This window comes from Rhinolophus hipposideros (genome assembly GCF_964194185.1).
Source record: "Rhinolophus hipposideros genome assembly, chromosome: 10".
Lineage (NCBI taxonomy): Eukaryota > Metazoa > Chordata > Mammalia > Chiroptera > Rhinolophidae > Rhinolophus > Rhinolophus hipposideros.
In genome coordinates, this window is record NC_138056.1 from 6,078,156 (window position 1) to 6,100,171 (window position 22,016).

Genomic DNA, 22,016 nt, shown 5'->3' on the forward strand with positions numbered 1-22,016 from the left:
TTCCCTGCGAACTTCCTCTGTTCCTCGCCTTCGCGACCCTCTCTACCCTCTCCCGGGGCTCCTGGCTTGCTGCCTGCCTTGGGCGCCGGGACCATAGCCCCCGCCCGGGAGCGCCCTCCGGGTCCTGCGGCCCCGGATGCCCGGGCCCCGAGGGGCTGCTGGCGGCCTGGCCCCTGAGATGCGCGGGGCGGGGGCGGGGGCAGCAGGGCTGCTGGCGTTGCTGCTGCTGCTGGGCCCGGGCGGAGGGGCCGAGGGGGGGCCGGCGGGCGAGCGGGGCGCCGGCGGGGGCGGGGCGCTGGCTCGCGAGCGCTTCAAGGTGGTCTTTGCGCCGGTGATCTGCAAGCGGACCTGCCTCAAGGGCCAGTGTCGGGACAGTTGTCAGCAGGGCTCCAACATGACGCTCATCGGCGAGAACGGCCACAGCACGGACACGCTCACGGGCTCCGGCTTCCGCGTGGGTGAGGGCCAGGGGTCACGGGCTGGGGGAGCCGGGAAGGCCCGCACCAGGACAAATGCTGGATACATGGCAGAGTAGGCCATATAACATTGGGGGCCAGGGGTACTGAGAGCAGTGCTCTGGGGACCTGGGACCCTGGGGGTGGAGGGCATCAGCGGGCTGGGGAGGTTGGAATCCTGGGACCAGAGTTGGGAGGGCTGCATGGCTGCCCTGACTGTACAGCTCTGGGTTAGGGCTGAGGCCTAAGGTGTGAGGGTACTGCTGGGGTCCGGGATGACACAGGCCTCTAGGAAGGTGCTGGGTTCTGAGAGGGAGTCCAGGTCAGCACACAGAGGCTTTGAGGAATGTGAACTGTGGGCAAGAGGTCTCAGAGAAGGAATAAACATTCCCCCAAGAAACAAACTTACTGGAAGAAACAGGAAAAGTCTTAAAAAATGTCTAAAGTTGGGCCCGCCAGGGGTAGACACCTGCATTCTCTGGGAGGAAGCATTAAGGTCAGGACTGGGGGCGAGGGACTTAGTTACTGGCAAGGTCTGGGAGGGGAGGGGTGTGGAGGCCCGACAAGTGGGGTGCAGGCCTCGAGGCAGAGGCTGGTGAGGGTCCTCAGCCCCTCCTTTTCCTGGTGTCCCATCTATGCCATTATAGGGGACTTAAGCTCTCAACGGTTCTGCCTCAGAAGCCCTCAGAGTCTCCCGCCAACAAGCCCTTATGACTCCCCAGTTCCACCTGGAACCCATCCCTTTCCCTGCATCTCTCTTCAAAGAGCCAGGCCTGGGGCTCAGCTCTCCTCCCCCAGGGCCCTCTGGGGCAGGCGGAGGGAGGTGTCCCAGCAGTAATTACCCTCCTGGACAGGGTAATTAGGCCAGGCCCAGGATGGCACCAGCATTCTTATGCATTCCTATACTCACAGACCCTCACAGACCCAAGGAACCCCACGGATGTCGTTCACAGTTCTCATGAGGGGTGTGTGTGTGGGGGGGGGGTGTGGGTGTGCGCACGCATGGCACACACAAAGGTATGCATGGGCTTTGGAGTGGCACAATGAGATTAAGTACATACTTCTTGTGCTGTTGTCTTAGGTGTGTGTCTCCAGTCACTGTGGGAGTGTTTATATGAGCCTGTGTTGGTGTCAGAACTAGTCTGTGAGTGTGTGTGTGCCAAGATGACTGTGCATGTGAGTGTGTACAGGCAGGGCCTCCCAGGCCCCCTGGCCATCCTGCCCAGGCTGCTGTCTCCATCTATGCTGCCCACATCCCCCAGGCTCTGCGCCCAGGCCACAGTGGGCGGGTGTCACTGAGAGGTCACCCTCACCGCTATGGGTGACTCACTGGGAGGCAGGAAGAAGATCCTGCCTCCCCCAGCCCAGGACACACCCCTTCTGCCCTGAAAGTCCTGGCCCCAAGAGACCAAGCAGGATGGGCTAGGCTAGGATGCTGTTAGCCAGGCCCTAATGGCCACAGATGTGGCCTGTCCCTCTGAAGTCCTTCAGGTGTCCAGGAGAGCAGCACCCCCATCTTACCATCGTGGGAAGTGAGGGCAGCCACGGGGCAGGCAGAAGAGGGGTTGGGTCTGCTGTGTGAGCTCAGGGCCCCAAGGCTGGATGTCAGGTGTGAGTGTATGTGACACAAAGACAGAGGTCCCAGCCTCTCAGTCATCCCCCCTGCCCCTCCTCTGGAACCCAGAGCTGAGGCAGACCTGGCCGTCCCCTTCAAAGCACCCTTTATGGTACGGGAGACGGACAGACATATAACCAACTCAAGCAGAGCTGGGGCAAAGGGTGATAACTCAGGAGAGGGGACAGGGGTGGGTGGGGTGTGAGGAGGAGAAGCTGACACTGGAGGGGTAAGATTTGAATATGTAGAGATGGGGAACAGGGCTCAGAAGTGGAGGGAATGGCATGAATAAAGCCCTGGAGACAGAAGATGTGGCTCCTTTGTAGCAGAGAGATGAGTCCTGGGTAATGGGATGCACACGGAAAATGCAGAGGGGGATGGACTGAAAGGTTCGTTCTGGGCCATGGAGAGCCTTAACTGTCCTTGCAAGGAAGCCAGCCATGAGCAGGAGTGTGACAACGCCAGGGCTTTGCCTGAGGCAGATTTCTAAGGGGGGGGGGGGTGGTGAAGAGGGTGGGGGGTGCTGGGATGTGAACAGGCTGGAGAGGCTGGAAGGGGAGGGGCAGAGGGCAAGAGGGATGGGGGAGATGGATGCATGAGACAGTAGAGAGGCCGGAAATAGTGGGGGCAGGGAGGGAGGGGAGCAGGAGACATGGACCCTAGAGGCTCAGTTATGAATGATGGCGGTGGGGGGGGAGCAGGCAGGGATCCCTGGTGGTGGAAGGTCAGAGGCGGTGGGGAGTCAAGAGGCTGATTTCTCGTCGTGTCCCCTGGGTAGAGGTGCCCCAGAGAGTACTTGGGGGACTGTAGCTACAGATGTGGGCATTCTTGGCAGTGGTGAGGTGTGGGCCCTGACATGGCAAGGCAAAAGGAGAGAGAGAGGAAGAGCCCAGAGGGCTGAGGCCTGAATCGGGGAGAATTTAGAAGAGGAGGAAGTCCTAGGTAGAGATCACATTCCCAGGAAAGGCCGAGGAAAGTCAGAGGAGGAAAAGTCTATTCCATCATCCTCATTTGCTACTACTTATTAAATTCCCTTTCTGTCCCAGGCACTGGGCTAAGCATTTGTACAGGTATTACCTCATTTAATAGACAACATCCCCACAGATGAGGACACTGAGGCACAGGGAGGGGAAGGAAGGAAGTTGCTTAGAGCCCAACAGTTGACAAATGGCCTCCTAGCTAGGATTTAAGTGCAAGACTTGAAGCTCCAGAAGCCAACATGGGTAGGATGTTGGGGAACATAGAGGTCAGCTTCTGTGTGTGTATGATGTGTTACCAAAACCAGCTTCCCAAGGAGAACAGTCAGTGGGTGGCAAGGAAGTAGGAAGGAGGGGGGGACACAGGATGTGGGTGAGGACTGGGCCTGGGTGCTGGGGGTGGGGGTTGGCCTAGCCCTGATCCACCTCCCCTCCCCAGTGGTGTGCCCTCTGCCCTGCATGAACGGCGGCCAGTGCTCCTCCAGAAACCAGTGCTTGTGTCCCCCGGACTTCACGGGTCGCTTCTGCCAGGTGCCCGCCGGAGGAGCTGGCGGCGGCACCGGCAGTTCCGGCCCTGGGCTGGGCCGGGCCGGGGCCCTGTCCACAGGTGCGCTGTCGCCCCTGGCTCCGGAGAGTGAGTCTGTGGCCAGCAAACACGCCATCTATGCGGTCCAGGTGATCGCGGATCCACCGGGGCCCGGGGAGGGGCCCCCTGCCCAGCATGCAGCCTTCCTTGTGCCCCTTGGGCCAGGACAGATCTCAGCAGAAGGTACCGGGCCACGGGCAGACCCGGGGAGGCTGGCGTGGGCGGGTGCTAGGGTGGAGGGACCTGGGCAAAGGCCAGCCCTGCAGGAGTTGCACGCTGCCACCTGGTGTGGGGCGGTCCTGAGGCCATGGTGCCCCGCCCCCCAGTGCAGGCCCCACCCCCCGTGGTGAATGTGCGTGTCCACCACCCGCCTGATGCCTCCGTCCAAGTGCACCGCATTGAGGGGCCGAATGCCGAAGGCCCAGCCCCCTCCCAGCACCTGCTACAGCACCCCAAGCCCCAGCACCCCCGGCCACCCACCCAGAAGCCTCTGGGCCGCTGTTTCCAGGACACACTGCCCAAGCAGCCTGTAAGTGAATCCATAGTCCCGGCTGGACCGGCAGGGTGGTCTCTCAGGGTTGCCTGTCCCAACTCACAGGGATTGCTCAAAACTGAGGACCCTGGGATGAAGAGGGAGGAAAAGGGTCTCAGGAGGGAAGTCCGGTGGGGGCTGGGTGCCCTGTGATCCTGTCCATGCTCCTTCCCCTAGTGTGGCAGCAATCCACTCCCTGGCCTCACCAAGCAAGAGGACTGTTGCGGGAGCATTGGTACCGCCTGGGGCCAGAGCAAGTGCCACAAGTGCCCCCAGCTGCAGTGTGAGTGCCTGTGTTCAGGGATATCCCTACTGCAGGGTGGACCCGTTCACACCCCTCCCAGCCTAGTGCAGCCTGCGCTTCCCACTGCCCACCAAATTCCTCTCTACATCCCACTCTGCCCCTCCCTGTGCCCTCCCTTTCCTCCCTGCAGGGCCCTCCAGTGCCCTCCCCTGTCATGCTGTCCTCTCTCTGCAGACACAGGGGTGCAGAAGCCAGGGCCTGTACGTGGTGAGGTGGGCGCTGACTGCCCTCAGGGCTACAAGAGACTCAACAGCACCCACTGCCAGGGTATGGCCAGCGAGGAGATTCTGTGGGCTGGAGGGGCAGGCCAGTTGTCCCTGGGGGAGGTCCCACAGGTGGGTGAGGGAGGAGGCGGGGCTGGGGCAGGGCCCTGAGGTTCTTGGAGCAGCTTGCTGTCACCCTATGGCCCCAGACTAGAGGAACCAAACTCCCACTTACCACAGACATCAATGAGTGCGCAATGCCCGGCATGTGTCGCCATGGTGACTGCCTCAACAACCCTGGCTCCTATCGCTGCGTCTGCCCACCTGGCCATAGCTTGGGTCCCTCCCGCACGCAGTGCATTGGTGAGACTGAGGGCTTGGGTCCCTGGGAGGTCATAAGGCATGAGCAGGAGGGGTAAGGATACAAGCAGCAGGATTGGAGGTTGCAGAGGTCAGAGTGGGATCAAAGGTTGATGTAGGAAGAGGAAGAGTAGAGTAGATAGGATCAGCAGTATCAAGAGTCAGAGGGATCTGGAGTTAGAGGTCACGTGGGCTCAGGGACTATATGGAGTCAAGGTCATATGAGATCATAGACTTGATGGGTAGGAGCGGTAAAGTCTAGAGCAGCTATCAGGGGTGGGGTCAGTGGTCAGAGGTATCATGGGTCACATGAGGTCAGTGTAACACAAGTTCAGGGGTCACATGAATTCAAGGTCATATGGGGTCAAGGGCCACATGAGGATCAAGGGTTATTTGGGACAAAGAGACAAGGTCTAGAGCAACTGTGAGGAGGGACGTGGGCAGTGTTCAGGCCCAGATGCTCATGCCCATCACTGGTCCCTGCAGCGGACAAGCCAGAGGAAAAGAGCCTATGTTTCCGCCTGGTCAGCCCTGAGCACCAGTGCCAGCACCCGCTGACCACGCGCCTCACCCGCCAGCTCTGCTGCTGCAGTGTTGGCAAGGCCTGGGGTGCGAGGTGCCAGCGTTGCCCAGCTGATGGCACTGGTGAGCCTGGGTGTGGGGGCCTAGGGGCTGGCTGGCCCTGTGCCAATCCAGGAAACACTCACTTTTCTGCCCCTTGCTCTGGCCACAGCTGCCTTCAAGGAGATCTGCCCCGCTGGAAAGGGGTACCACATCCTCACTTCCCACCAGACGCTCACCATTCAGGGCGAAAGTGACTTTTCCCTTTTCCTGCACCCTGATGGGCCACCCAAGCCCCAGCAGCTCCCTGAGATCCCCAGCCGGGCGCCACCACCTGAGATCACAGAGGAAGAGAGAGGTCTGACCTGACCCTTTCTGTTCTCTGACAGATGCTGAGCCCAGAGACATGACTGATCCTTTGATCCCTGATCTGACCCTTTGATCCCCGATCCCCAGACATAACCTCAGAGTCTAACCTCTAACTCCTGATACCTGTCCTAACCATTGACCCCCAGAGCTAATCCTCTCACCCCTAACCAAGATTGTAACCCCAGGATTTAACCCCTAACCGACAGTATCTGACCATACATTGCCCTCCAGATCTATTCCTCTGGCGCCAGAGCCCTTTGATTTCCAGACCAGGACATCGATTTAACCCAAATGCTGGCCCTAGATCTGACCCTTACCCCAGAGGTTTGACCCTAGCTATTAGCTCCTAAGCCTTGTTCTATAACCCCGAGACCTTGAACAACCATTGCTCCCCATATCTGCTCCCCTGACTAGTGATGCAAACACTCCCTGACCCCAGTATCTAACCCTTGACACTTGGCCCAGAGACATGACAGTTGAACTCTTAGAGACCTTAACTGCAAATACGCAACAGCTGATCCCACACTTGACTCTCTTCTCCCAGCCCCACACTTAATAGCCCCATCTTTTTCCCTTTTAGGGGTGAGCACGGACTCAGTGAGTATGAGAACCCAAGCGGGAGGGACAGGGAGGTAAAGGAGACACAGAGGGCTCATGCTGCTGTCACCTGCAGCCAGTGATTGAGGAGCAGTCAGCACAACAAAGCCATCCAACCGCCACCACATCTCCTGCCCGGCCTTACCCCGGTGAGATGGGCACTGTAGGGACCAGTCCTCAAGAGCTGTCTCTGCGGGGGATGTTCACGGCCTAGGCAGGGGGTGGGGGGACCGGGGGGCGGTGAAGTTGGGTGTGAAGTTCCCAGCTGTTGCCTTCGGAGAGAGGGGCGGCGCTCCCACCCTTCTCATCTCCTGACGGGTGTGCGCCGCTGCTCCCAGAGCTGATCTCGCGGCCCTCGCCGTCTACTGTGCGCTGGTTCCTGCCGGACTTGCCCCCGTTAGAGATCGCCCCTACTCAGGTCACAGGTAAGACCCGCCCACTTAGGCCACGCCCCGGGCAAGGCACGCCCCCTACCTTAGTTTTTCTCCTCTCCTATCTCCCTCCAATCATTTCCGGATTGAAAACGTTTATCTAGGGCTTACTGTGTGCCAGGCCCCAGGGATGCCTCGCTGTGCAGCCGAGACCCTACTCCGCCCTCAAATGATCTGGGCATTATGGTGGTCAATCCAGTCCGAAGGCATTTATTCCTTCATTCATTGAACAAACATTTATTGAGCACCTACTATGTGCCAGGCACTGTTTAATTGCTGGGGATACAGAAGTAAGCAAAACAGACATAAATTCCCTGTTCTTGCCGAGTAGGCAGACAACAAACAGATCAACGAGTAAAAATCTAGGCTGTCTCATAAATGCTATGAAAAAATAAATCAGAGAAGAAGAAAGGAAGTCTGAGGGTTGTGATCATTTGTAGGGTGGCAATGAGAGGAGGCTCTGACAGGGCTTTAAAGATTGTTAGACATTAAAGACGAGAAGATTGGTGAAAAAAACATTCCTAAGTTTGGGCAAAGACATGGAAACATGAAACACTAGTGGAAGAGGGAGAAACCACACACAGATCAGTGTTTCTGAATCAGGGAAGGGCTGGTGCATGGAGCTTTGTGAAGAGGTTTGAGTTTGATCCCAAAGGCTATGGGAAGTGTATGTAGCGTTTCAGGCATCATAATAATTGCTAGCTATGGCTGAGCAATTGCCCTCTGCCAGGCACTGACTAAAGAGTTTTATATACTAAATATCATTTAGCCTTCTCATCCTCTGTGAAGTGGGCACAGTTGGCCTCATTTTCCGATGAGAAAGCTGAGGCTCAGAGACGTTCAGTAACTTGTCCCAGGTCACACAGCTGAGCCAGATTGAAGCCCATGTCTGTGTGTACTCCAAAGCCACATGGGAGCCGCCAGCATGATTGAAACCCAGAGGCTAGATTTGCTCTTAGGGTAAGGATCAGGTGGAAAGTGGCTGGCCTGGAGGCCTGGACTAGGACAACCCTGTGACAACACTGAGGGCTGTGGGAATGTGGAAGAAGAGGCACCTGGGGAGGCTTCTCAGAGGAGGGGGTGTTAAGAATGCCTAGGGAGAAGCACTCTAAGCAAAGAGAACAACCTGCAAAAGCTCACTGGCCTGGTGCGTTAGGGGTAGGGCAAAGTTCAGTATCAAGGCCTGTTGCATGGGGTGGGGGGCGGAGCAGGGGAGGGACTAAAAAGAGGGAGAGGACAGAGGCAGGAAGTACTGGGACTGGTGACAAAGAGGGTGAGGGGGATTCCTAGATCTGGCCAACTATGAACAACCATGGGGTAAACCGCAATTCTCTGGAAACCAGTTCCTGCCTGCCTTGGGAGGGGAAGCAAATCAACCATTCTGGAATGGGGGGCTCAGATCCCTGAGACAAGGGTGGTTGGGGGTCACTGAGCTAGAGGAATTGGGTGTGGCTGAGGCTGCAGGGTTTAAAATATTGAGATGACTGGGGACATGGTATAGTGAGTGAGAGAGAGTATCAAGGTGCCCTGGAGTTGGAGAGAGAGGATGTCAGGCACCTGGGGTTATGGTTTGGGATTGTTTGGGATGGAGGTGTAGGAAACCCTAGGATGGAGTGTGCGTGTACAGGGACCTAGGGTCACCGTGTGATCAGGCTCAGGTATCCAGGTCATTAGGAAAGAGGTGGGTATCAAGGTTCCACTGGGAACACGGCAGACCCTGAGTGCTTCCTGCCCTGCCCCCTGACCTGCCACCGCCCCACTCTCGCCCCCTGGCCCGCAGAGACAGATGAGTGCCGCTTGAACCAGAACATCTGTGGCCACGGAGAGTGCATCCAAGGTCCCTCCGGCTACTCCTGCCACTGCAACCCGGGCTACCGGTCGCACCCGCAGCACCACTACTGCGTGGGTGAGCGGGGCGTGTGGGTGGCCCGGGGGCGGCCCTGGCTCGCGAGACCGCTTTGAGGTCTCCCTGACGGCGCGTCCTTCTCAGACGTGAACGAGTGCGAGGCTGAACCGTGCGGCACCGGCAGGGGCATCTGCATGAACACCGGAGGCTCTTACAACTGCCACTGCAACCGCGGCTACCGCCTGCACGTGGGCGCCGGGGGGCGCTCTTGCGTGGGTGAGCGAGGCCAGGGCGGGTACGGCGCCGGGGCTGAGTGGATGGGGGGTCTCTCCTCCTGACCGCCCGCGGAATCCCTCCGCTCTCCCTTGCACTCTGTTCGCGCCCCCTTCCTCCCGCGCAGACCTGAACGAATGCGCCAAGCCCCACCTGTGTGGCGACGGCGGCTTCTGCATCAACTTTCCTGGTCACTACAAGTGCAACTGCTACCCGGGCTACCGGCTCAAAGCCTCCCGACCACCCGTGTGCGAAGGTGCGGGAGACGCGATGCAGACCGCCGGGGGGTCCTCAGCTGTCCCTCGCCCTGGGGTGGGGGCGGAGGACCTGAACTGTCTCTGCCCAGCTCAGGGCCTCTCAGAGGTTGGGGTCCGGAAGCCCAGAAGGGCCGGTTTGCCTTGCTGATCTGTGATGGAGGGAGGCCCTGCCGAGGACCCTGAGTGCCTGGCTGGCCACGTTATCCCTAAACGGGTCCTCCTTCTCCCTCCTAAACAGACATCGACGAATGCCGAGACCCTAGCTCCTGCCCGGATGGCAAATGCGAGAACAAACCCGGGAGCTTCAAGTGCATTGCCTGTCAACTTGGCTACCGCAGCCAGGGGGGCGGGGCCTGCCGCGGTGAGGCTGGGATCTGGGTCCCGCAAAGGATAGAGGGCGGGACTTCGGAGGCCAATAAAAAGGGCCGGTCCCGGAGTTGGCCCCAATATGGGGCCCAGTCGACGTGGGACAGGGCGAGGGTAGAGATGTTGGCCGTGAGAGTCGTCTCGAGGGCGGGGCCTCCCGGGAATAGAGGTCCCCCATCCCGGGAGGAGGGGACTCCCCACGTCGGCACAGTGCACTGTGCAGTGGGGCGGAGTCCGAGATGAGCCTTCGTCACCACAGACGTGAACGAGTGTGCGGAGGGCAGTCCCTGCTCGCCCGGCTGGTGTGAGAACCTCCCAGGCTCCTTCCGTTGCACGTGTGCCCAGGGCTACGCGCCAGCACCAGACGGCCGCAGTTGCCTGGGTGAGCTCCAGCCCTCCCCCGCAATGCCACCCGCCACCCACTCATGCGCCCAAGCTGGGGACCGGGTCACCCGGTCTCTCAGACGGGTGTGCAGGAGGTAGCTAATTCACCCCTCGGTTCACTGATCCATTCCCTCATTGTCTCAGCGAACCTGACCCAGGAAGGGCCACCAGAATTTCAGTGTAGGAAGAGTCTTAGGAGGCAAGGCTTGCAGCTGCGTTTGCAAAGCACGTTGCTTGAATTTGAAGGGAAAAAAAGATATAAAAGAAGGGGCGGTTAGTAGTCTCTGTTACACTAATACGTCTTAAGCGCCAAGAGGCCCGCTGGGGGCTGGGATTCCGAAAACCGGGGAACAGGAGACACAGACTGTAGAGCACAGGGCTGTGGGCCTGGATGGAATTTGGCTGCTCCTAGGAAACCCCAGCAGGGCTGGGAGGAGCAGAAGCCTGAATTATCTTAAAAGATCAATAAGAATTAGCCAAGCAAAGAAAGGTGAGAGGGACAGAAGGCAGAGGGCTCAGCACTGGTAGACTCAGGTGCAAAACAGCGCAGAGTGTGCTGGGAATTGTAAGGTACTAGCAGGGGGTGGGGGGGCTGAGGCTAGCTGGTGAGGGGCATGTCCCCATCCCTGGAGGGTTCCCTAAGCACAACCCCAGGAGACTGAGCTTCATCCTGAGGATGTGATGAGGCACCTGAAGCATTTTAAAGGGAAGGGGGACAAGATCCACCAGTTGCTGTAGAAAGTTTCCTGATGCCAAGTGTGGAGAATGGCTGGAGGTCTATTGGGGAGACTCAGAACAGAGATACTGGTGGATGCGATGAGTAGTGGCCTCTGGATGGTCATAAAATGATGTGGTATTAGAGAAAAATTACCTTGTTACTGGATGTCCAGGTGAGGGCGAGAGGTGAGTGAGGGACCCTTCAGGTTTCTGGTTTGGGTGACTCACTGGGATAGGGTCCCCAAAAGGGGGGCGTGTTTGAGAAGGAAGACACTAGGTTTCATGTTGGAAAAGTTGAGTGGGTGGCCCCTGTGGGCCTCTTGGCTGGACATGCCAGCAGAGGGTGAACCATACAGGTTGGAAGCCTTGGGCCAGACCTGCCCGCCCAGAACTGTGGACTGTGGACGCTGTGGAACTTTGGGGTTCATCTGCTCAGCCAAGGGGAGGAGTCCAGTGAGGGGAGCCTTGGAAGAGCCTTGGGGACAGTGCCACATAAGTGGCAGGCAGGGGGATAGGAGTGGGAGGTGGGGGAGAAGTAGTGCTGGGAGGGTCCCAGGAGCACCAGCTGGGAAGCTGGGGAGGGGAGGCTTCCAGGGCAGAGCTGGATGAGCTCGATGCAATAGAGAGGTTCTTGTAAAATAAGGTCCCTGGTGGCCTTGGCAGGGTGGCTTCTGTGGCATGATGGGAAGCCAGGAGATGCAGGCAGCACATGAGGAAGAGAGAGCTGGAGACACTGTTAGGGCTGTAGGCTGAGGAGATGCCACGAAGGTGGGCAAGGAGACAACACGGCAGCTGGGAGAGGAGCTCTGGACAGGAGAAGGGGAGCAAGAAGGGAATGGATGTAGATAGTGATTTTTAGGAGGTTGAAGATCACCATAATTCTCTCAATAAAGTAAAGGGCCTGAGTTGAGTAGGGACTTGAGGAGAACAGTCGAGGTTTGGAACTGCCTTAGGGACTGGTCAGAGGTCAAGGCTTGAGAGGAGGGGAGAGGGTGGCACTAGACACACTGAGGCTCTATCTGGCCAGGATGCCGGCTAGAGTGAGTGGCCATGGCCCAGTGTGATCAGCTTGGTGTCTGGCTCCAGCTGGACCCAGCACCCAGGATCCAGAGGCCTAGAGGCCGGCCATGGCTCTGACTTTGCTAGACCTTGAGGAGGAAAGAGGGGTTCAGGGGCCCCTGCGAGAGAAGGTGGAGTAGGGGGCTTGAGAACAGCTGATGCCGTGGGAAGGAAGCAGCATCTGAGACGTGCCCAACGTAGGGCGGATCCCAGCCCCTTGTCCCAAGAGTGAGCGGCGGGCATGAAGGTGAAGGTCATGGAAACTGGGAGATCAAGGAATGTACAGTCAGAGGCTGGGCCTGGCTGACCACATGGATGTTGAAAACTAGAATGGGGAGAAAGGCAGAGGGAGAGGCATTGGAAGGTAGGTTCTGACAGCAATAGGACAGAGAAGATGGAGGCTGGTGAGGGCGCCCAGGGCTCCTCTGAGGAAGAACATGGTTTGGAAGGGGCCTGGGGTGTGGGCAACGACCAGCTTCCACCAGAAAGCTGACATCAGACATCAGAGAAGCGCATTCTCAGGAGGGAGCGAAGTTCCTTTACTGCACAAGCAGAAGAAATTATTCTGTGAGAAGGACCAAGACATAGGGGAGCTTATTTACATGGGAAGAGAGCCATGGCAGGTGGGTGTAAGAGCAGAAAGTGAGAGAAGCTGAGGCAAGGAAGCCCAGGGCAGTACGGGGAGGGGATGCAGAAGGGTGCCTCCTGTTTGGCGAGGATGAATGAAGGGGGGAATGCCTGCTCTTTGGAATCAGACACAGCCAGGGTTCCTGGCAGCACCTGGCCTAGTCACCGGGGCATGGTGTGACACACGGGAGGGGGGTGAGGGTCCCATGCTTCTCTTGAGCTCCACTGGCCTCAGTTCTTGTGTTCCAAGCATGGGCAGGAGTGGGATAAAGGTAGCAAAGGTTCTAGACCCCCCCACACACACCCTGATCCTGACCCTCTGATACCCCTGTGTCCTGCAGATGTGGATGAGTGTGAGTCTGGAGACGTGTGTGACAATGGCATCTGCACCAACACACCGGGCTCTTTTCAGTGTCAATGCCTCTCTGGCTATCATCTGTCAAGGGACCGGAGCCGCTGCGAGGGTAAGAGGGGCCTAGAGCTGGGGGGCTGACCTGTTCCTCCCTACCCTAGGACCTCCACTGCCCAGGACTCAAGTCCAGGAGCTACCTGTAAACAAGCTGGGAACTTCCATGTCCAGCCCCCATCCAGATCCATGACGGAGCATGGGGTGGGGGCCCCACCTGGGGCTCTGTGGGAAGCCTTGGCAACCTCAGGCTGTGTGAGGGCGTCAATCCCTGAGGTTCTCCACCTCTTTGATCCCATACAGACATTGATGAGTGTGACTTCCCTGCAGCCTGCATTGGGGGTGATTGCATCAACACCAATGGCTCCTACCGATGTCTCTGTCCCCAGGGGCACCGGCTGGTAGGCGGCAGGAAGTGCCAAGGTATGGGGGGAACTGGGTATGAACTTCTGAGGAGGAATGGCAGGGAGCAGTAATCTCCTAGACACACTGTTGATCTGTCTGTCTTTCCATCTATCCATCCACTCAGCCATCCTGCTACTCTTTCACCTAGAATAACAGTAACAGTAACGACCGTAATGACATGGTGTCTACTATGTGCCAACTCACCCTTATATGCATTCATCCAACAAGAGTTTACTGAGATCCTACTATTTGCTAGGTGCTTATGCTGTGTACTGGGAATGGAGCAATGACCCAGGGCTCCCAGCTAGGGGGCTGATGTGTAAAGTGATCCTTGCTGTGCGTGGTGCTGGGTGCCAAAAGAGGTCTGGACTAGTGATTAATTGCAATGGAGAGGTGACATTGAATCTGTACTTGAAACATAAATAGATACCCTAAAGCATAAATAGGTTCTCTAAGCAGAGAGAAGCATGGGATGGTATTCCAGGCCCAAAGAACAATATTTGCAAAGTGCAGGGATCTGGAAGGAGCTGGTTGTTTTCAGGGGAGAGTAGACCTGTGCCCTAAACAGAATTGAGGTTGTTGGTGGCTTAGAGTAAAGGGTGATGAGACTTACAGATATTGAGAGACCAAACTGAAAAGTTCTCAAACGCACAGCTGAGAGTTAGGACTTCATTCTGTTGCCAGTGGGAGCCATTAAAGGTTTTATGAAGACTAATGAAGTGAGTGTGGACCTGCTCACAATAATTGCAAATTCACTTCTAGGACTCATAGTCTCCCTATGTTCACACATCTACCCACATGCAGGCAAACACGAGTGAACTTCCCATTGTATGTACTTTGAAATCAAAGTGGAAATTCAGGTTCTGAACTTGTGTGCGGCCCTTGAGGCTCACCCCCAAGGAAAGGGGCTTGTTTCCCTCTGAGCAGCTCTTCCGGCTCCCCTCACTCCCCGCAGACATAGATGAGTGCAGCCAGGACCCAGGCCTGTGCCTTCCCCACGGGGCCTGCGAGAACCTGCAGGGCTCCTATGTCTGCGTCTGTGATGAGGGTTTCACGCTCACCCAGGACCAGCATGGATGTGAGGGTGAGTGCCTCGGGGCTCCTTCCTCTGACCAGACAACCCCTGAGCTGCAGCTGGGATTCGGAGATGTACCCTGGTCCCACCCTCTGGAATGTTGGGAACAGGAAGAAATCTCTTTTGCCTGGGAGAGTCCTGTCGGGCCAGACCTGGCAGGAGGGCCCTGAATGCCACACTGAGGATGGAGTTTGGCTTTCACCAGGTGGCTTTGGGGAGCCAGGCAATGTGGGGGACCAGAGGGATGCCGCTGGTGGGCAGCGTGGACAGGCAGAGACAGTCTGCAGGATCCTGAGCTGCCCTCCCCTCTCCTCAGAGGTGGAGCAGCCCCACCACAAGAAGGAGTGCTACCTTAACTTCGATGACACGGTGTTCTGCGACAGTGTACTGGCCACCAATGTCACCCAGCAGGAGTGCTGCTGCTCACTGGGGGCAGGCTGGGGAGACCACTGCGAGATCTATCCCTGCCCAGTCTACAGCTCAGGTCAGCAGCCGGCAGGCCCTTTTCCTTCCCAGAGCCTCAGTTTCTTCATTAGGAAATGCATTGTGGGATATGGCCCCCCCTGGGTAGGTGGGGAAGTGAGGCAGAGAGCTCTGACCGGCGCCCGACGGCCAGCACGCACACGCTCAATCCTCCCTCCTTCCCTTCCCGCTCTCTCCTCGCAGCTGAGTTCCACAGCCTCTGCCCAGATGGGAAGGGCTACACCCAGGACAACAACATTGTCAACTACGGCATCCCCGCCCACCGCGGTAAGTCCCTACATGGCTCCGCCCACCAAGGTTTGGACCAACCCGACCCTGCCCTGACCACGCGTCCATCATCTGCTCCTCCTCCCAACTGAGCCCCGCCCCCATCACTCAAGTCGCCGCAGGAAAAGCCTCTCCCACTTAGTTTGCTTGGGTCCCGCCGAATCCCCCACTCACATGTTCTGGGCTTGTCGGACCTCAGTGGCCCTGCAGGTAGAGGCAGCTGGGCGCCCAATATTTGTCACTCCGCAGACATCGACGAGTGCATATTGTTCGGGGCGGAAATCTGCAAGGAGGGCAAGTGCGTAAATACGCAGCCAGGCTATGAGTGCTATTGCAAGCAAGGCTTCTACTACGACGGGAACCTGCTGGAGTGCGTGGGTGAGTGCAGTCGGCCCCGGCGGCCGTGGGAAAGCGGCTGGGAGACACGCACAACTCCCGGCCGGTTGCTCCCAATCGTGCTTTTCCTCCAGACGTGGACGAGTGCTTGGACGAATCCAACTGCCGGAACGGAGTGTGTGAGAACACGCGCGGCGGCTACCGCTGCGCCTGCACGCCCCCGGCGGAGTACAGCCCAGCGCAGCGCCAGTGTCTGAGTCCGGAGGAGATGGGTGAGGCCAGGGCCTGCTGGCTGGGGAAACAAGAGGAGGGCAGGGGCCCAGGCCGAGCTGTGACCCCCCCCCCATCCTCCTGCCCGTAGACGTGGACGAGTGCCAGGACCCAATGACCTGCCGCCCTGGCCGCTGCGTGAACCTCCCGGGCTCCTACCGCTGCGAGTGCCGCCCGCCCTGGGTGCCTGGGCCCTCCGGCCGCGACTGTCAGCTCCCCGAGAGTCCGGCGGGTGAGGGCAAGGGTCATCCGGGGCCAACTCCAGGGCCCTGTCTGCCATATGGAGTTCTGGGGGTGCAGCCTCTGTGCTGATGGGTTGGAGCGCAGACAGGCAGTCCTTGCTTTGGGCTCCTCCCTGACGCCGGCTCCCCCTCCGCAGAGCGTGCCCCGGAGCGGCGGGATGTGTGCTGGGGCCAGCGCGGAGAGGACGGCATGTGCGCGGGCCCCCTGGCTGGGCCCACCCTCACCTTCGAGGACTGCTGCTGTCGCCAGGGCCGTGGTTGGGGCGCCCAGTGCCGCCCGTGTCTGCCGCGTGGTGCGGGTGAGCCGGCCAGGGAAGGGTTGGCTCGGAGAGGGTATGGGGGCGGAGCGCGGTGCATCCACCACGCTGATCTCTGACTGGCCCCTCCCAGGGTCCCAGTGCCCGACGTCGCAGAGTGAGAGCAATTCCTTCTGGGACTCAAGCCCCCTACTGCTGGGGAAGCCCCCCAGAGGTGAGTGTAGTGGGAAGGGACAGAGTGTAGTGCGGCCGTCGCTGGGGGCAGTGATGACGTCTGTGTTCTCCCGGGCGGCTCAGAAGAGGATAGCTCCGAGGAGGATTCGGACGAGTGCCGCTGCGTGAGCGGCCGCTGCGTTCCGCGGCCAGGTGGCGCTGTGTGCGAGTGTCCCGGCGGTTTCCAACTTGACGCCTCCCGCGCACGCTGCGTGGGTAAGCGCCAAGGGGACCGATCCGCGGTGGGGACTGGGGCCTGCGGGATCAGAAGCAAGGCTCTGGCGCAGTCGCTAAGTCCACACCTGTCACCCCCACCCCCACCTCCAGACATAGACGAGTGCAGAGAGCTGAACCAGCGCGGGCTGCTGTGCAAAAGTGAGCGCTGTGTGAACACGAGCGGTTCCTTCCGCTGCGTCTGCAAAAACGGCTACGCGCGCAGCCGCCCACACGGGGCCTGCGTGCCCCAGCGCCGCCGCTGACACCGCCCTGGGCCCGGACCTTGGTGATCACCCAGCGCTGGGACGAACTCAGCCTCTCGCTTCTGCCAGGACTCGGGGCTCCGACCCAGGCCCTCTTCTGGCCCATAGGCCCCTTCCAGAGCCCCGTGTCCCGAAGATGCCCACCGGGCTACACCTGGTTTACAAGCGGATATTGGGTCTCCTGGGCGCTGCAGTCCTTCCTCCCAGAGGGCGTTTCCTAGAAACTGATAAATCAGACTGTGCCTCTTTACTCTTGGCTTTCAAGGCAAATTGATGTTCACCTCCATAGTGGGTGCAAACTCCGCAGGGCAGAGCCAGACCTCAGCCTTCTCCGAGGGGCTGAACTGAGCCCAGCACAGGGGGTGTGAAATAGAATTTATTGTGGCTCTGATTATGTACACATGAGATGTGCCTGGCCGGGCCGGCCTGGCTCGCATGGTTTGTACAATAATAAATACATCTGCGGGGCCTGCTCTCCGTGGCCGGGAAGCACCCACATCAAAGGTTCAGTCCAGCTTCCGAGTCCCCAGCTTCATGGGTCCCTTAGCTGCCTTCTTCTCAGCGCGTTTGGCCTCCATCTCCTTCCGACGCTCCTCGCGCTTCTTGCGGGCCAGCTCGGCCTTCACCTGCCCTGGGAACAGGAAGGGGAGGTAGGCTGAGGGCATCAGGATGACCTGGTCTCAGCTTCCCAGCCATGCCTGCTGGAGGGATGGGATGGGGAATGTCCTTGTCATCAGCCCTCCCAGGGAAGCACTTACGGTTCTCGGTCTCTAGGCCCTCCCAGTTGTCATCGCCCCATGAGTCGGGTCTTGACTGAAAAGGGAAGCAGGGGCTGCTGGAGTGGAGGCCAGCTCCCAGCCCATGCCCACCCCAGGTTTGTACCCTCCCACTGGACTGGGGCCCAGTACCTGGGTGCCAGTCTCCCGACGTGCTGACAGGGCAGCAAAGGGGTCGCCTTTGTCACTGGGCTCCTGTCCACTCCAGTTATACTCGCTGGCCAGCCGTGTGCCCTCAGGGGGTGGCTCCTGGGGGCTAGGCTCCTGCCAGCCCTGCTCCCATGAGCCCTCAGCTTCCCAGCCGCTCCAGTCTGACTCAGGGGACTTGTGGTTGGGGTTCATGGGCTGCAGAAAAGGGGGAGGTAGCATCAGACAGGGAGGGAGGGGACAGGCCCCACTTTCCATGTATACACACACCCTTGTCCCACCCAGCTCACCTGCCCAGCACGGCTGGCTTGGCTCCCGGGACTCCAGTCGTCCTGCTGGGCTAATACAGACTCAGCCTCCTGCTGCAGTGGGAAGGAGAGCATGACCATAAGTCTCCCTACCCCCCACCCACAAGGGCAAGGAAGGCCCCAGCCATGGGCTCCACCCTTTCCTTCTTTTGCTTTCCATCTCATTTGCTCCTTAGGCCCTGCCTCCCATCTATAAAGTGGACCCGCTGAACCTAGCCCACCATCACTCCTCCATGAGGCTAGGAATGCGATATAGAGTTCCACACCCCTCTGCGCAGCCTCGGGGGGCCAGAGACTGCTGTCAGCCAGATGGGGAAATTGGGCCCAGAGCTTTGCCCCATTTCCTGCAGGACAGCCCCACTCCATCCTCAGCCAGTCCTGAGCCCAGCCTCCAGGGAGGACTAGTCTGGTTCTAGGCCTGTGCGTGGCCTTTCCTTGCTGACCATTGGGGCTGGCGAGGCATTGGAGCAGGTGGCAGAGGGAGACAGTGGAAGGGAGGAGGATCAGTGCTCGGCCCCAACCTGCCTGCTCCCAGGGGCCCCTGGAGTTGAGTGGGGGCTCAGCTGCCGGCTCTGGTATAAATGGCCACCTCAGGATGCCTCCTCAGCAGGACCCCTTTGCTGTCCTGTCAGCACGTCGGGAGGGCAAGCCTGACTCCCGCCAAGCCCACACGAGCTCAGGTCCCTGGGGAGGCCCTCTCAGCCCACTCACCTCTAAGCTGCCCCAGTCTTCGTCATCCCATCTGTCAGCAGTACTGCTGTCCTCTGCTGTGTCCTTATCCTCCTCTTGTGTCTCCCAGTGGCCTGAGGTCACGGGGGTGGCAGGGACAGGGGTGGGCGCCGCGGCAGGAAGTCCTGAGGAGCAGAGGCTCACTGAGTTCCCACACACTGGTTCCCAGGAAAGTCTCGGAACAGGGCAGAGGTTGCGGGGCACCGGCGGAGCTCACGAGGGGATGAGACCTATCCCATCCCCTATGTCCCCATGATGACTCCAGGGAGAGCCTTATCATAACAGATCTTGAGTGCCAGCACCCCCAAGCCCTCAGTCACTGATTCAACCAGTTGGGGACACTCACCCTCGGGCACGGGTCTCTGGGGGACATTGGTCTCAGCCGGGGTAGCTGTGGGGTGTGCACGGATCAACTTGGAGGTGAGTGAGGAGACCCCTGTCACAGCCCAGCCTGCCCAGCTGGCTGCGGCTCCTCCCATTCCAGGACTGGAGGCGGCATGGACGTCCTTTTCTAGGCAGTGACCGGGGAGAGAGACAGGTATAAGACACCTCAGGCATCCATGGGGAAGGTGATAGGACGGCAAGAACCGAAACAGAGCAGCCTGTAGTGAGCCCCCTTCTCCAGGCCTGCGTTCTCCCAGCTATAAGATGGGGGGTACGGGTGGTGTCAAGTCTGATCTCTGGGGTTCTTCCAGCTTTCAGATACTCCAGTGAGGTGGAAGAGGTCCACGACAGGTGACGGTCAAGGAAGGATGTGGCAGAAGGAAGAGGGAACGTGAATGTGAGCCACTCACCCACTTCGGCCAGCTGGGTGGGGTCCTCTGACACGGACTCCAGTTTGGACAGGAAGCTTCGGATGGCTTTGAAGGCCTGTGGGATAGCAAGGCGCAGAGCTGGGGCCTCCAGGGCTCCTGGGAGCCCGCCAGGCCAGTGTGGGCCCTGCATCCCCTAGTGCCCCAGCTCCCGGGCCAGGCCCCAGCTGTGCCTCACCTGGTCCCGCACCGATTTCTCAGGATCCACTGTGAGGGCACAGAGCACAGGCAGGATCTTCTGGGCGCAGTCACTCATTGAATAGAGGTTATGGGTGGCAGCGAAGCCCAGGACGCCCGCGACCCGGGATGGTGCAAATGGGTCCTTAGTGGCCCGGCTGAAGGCAGAGGTGAGGACCCTGTGTCTGGTCTGGGGTGGGGCAGGGGAGAGGGCTCCTGAATGTTGGCTCAGTCCTGGGGCCCAGAACTGCCACTCCTCACTTCCCAGAGCAGAGGCCAGGGCCCCCCAAGTCTGAAAAATGTGTTAATCACTATCAAAGGGGGAGAATGGACTGGAAACTCTGGATCTTGGCTTCGTCCCAGATGACTGGGCTCACGCTGCCTCACAGTGGTAGGGACAGAGCAGCAGCTGCCCTGGGGCTGGGGCCTGTGCCTCCCCTCCCATCTGTCCCACTGACCCAATTCACTCATTCCTGTTTACTTTCTGGGCACTGCAGGCGTCAGAATGTACAAATGTTGGCTGAGAGGATACACACACCGTGGGCTCGAGCCATCCTGGGTTCAGTTCCCAGCTACTGGCTGTGTCACCTGGTGCCACTCATCCACCCCTCAGACACTGGGGTTGGGAGTGCCCCCAGCCTAGGTCTCGGGGAGGACAACGGCCCACACACAAGGAGGTCTGGCCCTGGAGGAGGCCGTGGTTCTGTAGCAGTGACAGAAGGGCGAGCACCTGTGTGGGGCACTCACGCTGGCACTGAGGTAGGAGCCGATTTTGCCCAGGCAGACGGTGGTGTTGCAGCGGATGGGGCCCTGCTCGTCCTTGGCCTGCAGCCGTGCGAAGTGCTTCATCAGCTCCACGTTAAGGTTGGCCTCGTTCAGCTTCGGGGCCAGGAGCAGCATGGACTGCAGGGCGGGGACAGTGGAAACTGTGGGCCAAGGGCCACACGCAGGAGTGGCCGCCTGGGAGGGTGCCGAGGACACCCGCCAAAGCCCTCCCACACCTACCTCTGAACACGGTCTTGGTCTCTACCCAGAATGCGGAGGAAGGGGACCCCCGTTTCTCTATCTCCTTAACAGCAAAACCTCCGAAGTGTGTCTGCACTGCCTCCCGTCTCTCTCATCTGCTCTCTGTTGCGTGCACTCTACTCAGATTTCAGCCCCCACACACTCTCTACCAGTTGGCTTGGGTTGAGGTCCGCAGTGACATCCACGTTGATAAATCCAATGGCCAATTCTCCATCCTCACCAAACTTGAGCCCTCAGCAGCTGACATTCCCGAGCTCTCCCTCCTTGAAACTTCAGTTCCTCGTCTACCAGGACACCACCGTCTCCGGGTTCTCCTCTGACCTCGCTGGCTGCCCTTTCTGTCTCCTTTTGCTGAGCTCTTACTGTTCAGACCCCCCGAGTTACTCCTCAGGCCCCTTCTCTTTCATACCTCACCCTAGGTGATCTCGCCCCTTCCATGGCTTGGCATGCCCGTTAGCTGACAACACCCAGATATGCACCTCTAGCCCCGACTCCTTCCCTAACCTGCACACACACAACCAGCCCCAACATCTCCACCTGGCTGTCTAACAGACATGGCAAGGACTGGCCCCAACTCCTCCCGCACACCTTCTTCCGTCTTCTCAGTAAACAGCTACTTAAGCTTCCAGTGGCTCGGGCTAGAAGCTGCAGAAACCCCCTTGATTCCATATCTATCCAGCAGCGAATACTGTTGGCTTCACCTTCGGAATGTGGCCCCTTCTCTCCACCTGCTGCTACCACGCACATGTGAGCCACTGTCACCTCTCACCTGGGCTACTACGACAGCCCCTAACAGTATCCCAGCTTCCACCCTGATCTGAGAGCCAATTCTCCACACAGCAACACAGCGATTCTTTAAAAACAAGTCAGACCAGGTCAGTGGTCAGCTCACTCCCCAGTGGCTCCCAGCAAATGCGTCAGGTCCCTGCCACAGCCTACGAGGCCTCGACCCCCAACCTCACCATTACCTCTCAGACTCCACCTCCCACACCCATGCCCTTTCAACCATACTAACCCTCTTGTTGCTACTTCTACACTTCGGGCACAGGCCAGTCTCAGGACCTTTGTACATGCTGTTTGTTCCTTCTG

General features: G+C 59.0%; 2 protein-coding genes across 4 annotated transcripts in view; one reads left to right on the forward strand and one right to left on the reverse strand.

Annotated features, from left to right (window-relative positions):
• LTBP3 (latent transforming growth factor beta binding protein 3) lies at window positions 1-17,465 on the forward strand. 2 transcript variants are annotated; one of them, XM_081062198.1, is made up of 28 exons: window positions 1-458; window positions 3,487-3,816; window positions 3,960-4,162; window positions 4,343-4,448; window positions 4,644-4,736; window positions 4,913-5,035; window positions 5,519-5,677; window positions 5,766-5,951; window positions 6,543-6,559; window positions 6,636-6,708; window positions 6,898-6,984; window positions 8,771-8,896; window positions 8,981-9,112; window positions 9,237-9,365; window positions 9,605-9,727; window positions 9,992-10,114; window positions 12,861-12,983; window positions 13,229-13,348; window positions 14,286-14,414; window positions 14,722-14,889; window positions 15,072-15,155; window positions 15,405-15,533; window positions 15,626-15,763; window positions 15,853-15,993; window positions 16,141-16,302; window positions 16,394-16,474; window positions 16,558-16,689; window positions 16,801-17,465. In XM_081062198.1, the coding sequence occupies exons 1-28, from the start codon at window positions 137-139 to the stop codon at window positions 16,950-16,952; spliced, it is 3,891 nt and encodes a 1,296-aa protein (XP_080918324.1). In that variant the 5' UTR covers window positions 1-136; the 3' UTR covers window positions 16,953-17,465. The 2 variants fall into 2 exon arrangements, with proteins under 2 accessions (XP_080918324.1, XP_080918325.1); XM_081062199.1 differs by having other exon boundaries at window positions 16,561-16,689; window positions 16,801-17,214.
• The window catches only part of SCYL1 (SCY1 like pseudokinase 1), an 11,496-nt gene continuing 6,795 nt past the window's right edge, over window positions 17,316-22,016 (reverse strand). The window contains exons 10-18 of one of the 2 annotated variants that reach the window (XM_081062203.1): window positions 20,649-20,804; window positions 19,903-20,091; window positions 19,707-19,782; window positions 19,259-19,423; window positions 18,895-19,037; window positions 18,166-18,237; window positions 17,861-18,073; window positions 17,711-17,765; window positions 17,316-17,583 (exon numbers count right to left, since the gene is read on the reverse strand). In XM_081062203.1, the coding sequence (XP_080918329.1) occupies window positions 17,459-17,583; window positions 17,711-17,765; window positions 17,861-18,073; window positions 18,166-18,237; window positions 18,895-19,037; window positions 19,259-19,423; window positions 19,707-19,782; window positions 19,903-20,091; window positions 20,649-20,804 (1,194 nt within the window). In that variant the 3' untranslated portion in view covers window positions 17,316-17,458. The remainder of the gene's footprint in view (window positions 17,584-17,710; window positions 17,766-17,860; window positions 18,074-18,165; window positions 18,238-18,894; window positions 19,038-19,258; window positions 19,424-19,706; window positions 19,783-19,902; window positions 20,092-20,648; window positions 20,805-22,016) is intronic. The other variant, XM_081062204.1, reaches the window with a different exon arrangement.

Coding starts and splice junctions, on each gene's coding strand:
- LTBP3 (XM_081062198.1), top strand. CDS start 137: ATGCCCGGGCCCCGAGGGGCTGCTGGCGGCCTGGCCCCTGAGATGCGC. Junction 8,897..8,980: donor GCAGCACCACTACTGCGTGG/GTGAGCGGGGCG, acceptor CGTCCTTCTCAG/ACGTGAACGAGTGCGAGGCT. Junction 9,366..9,604: donor CCGACCACCCGTGTGCGAAG/GTGCGGGAGACG, acceptor CCTCCTAAACAG/ACATCGACGAATGCCGAGAC.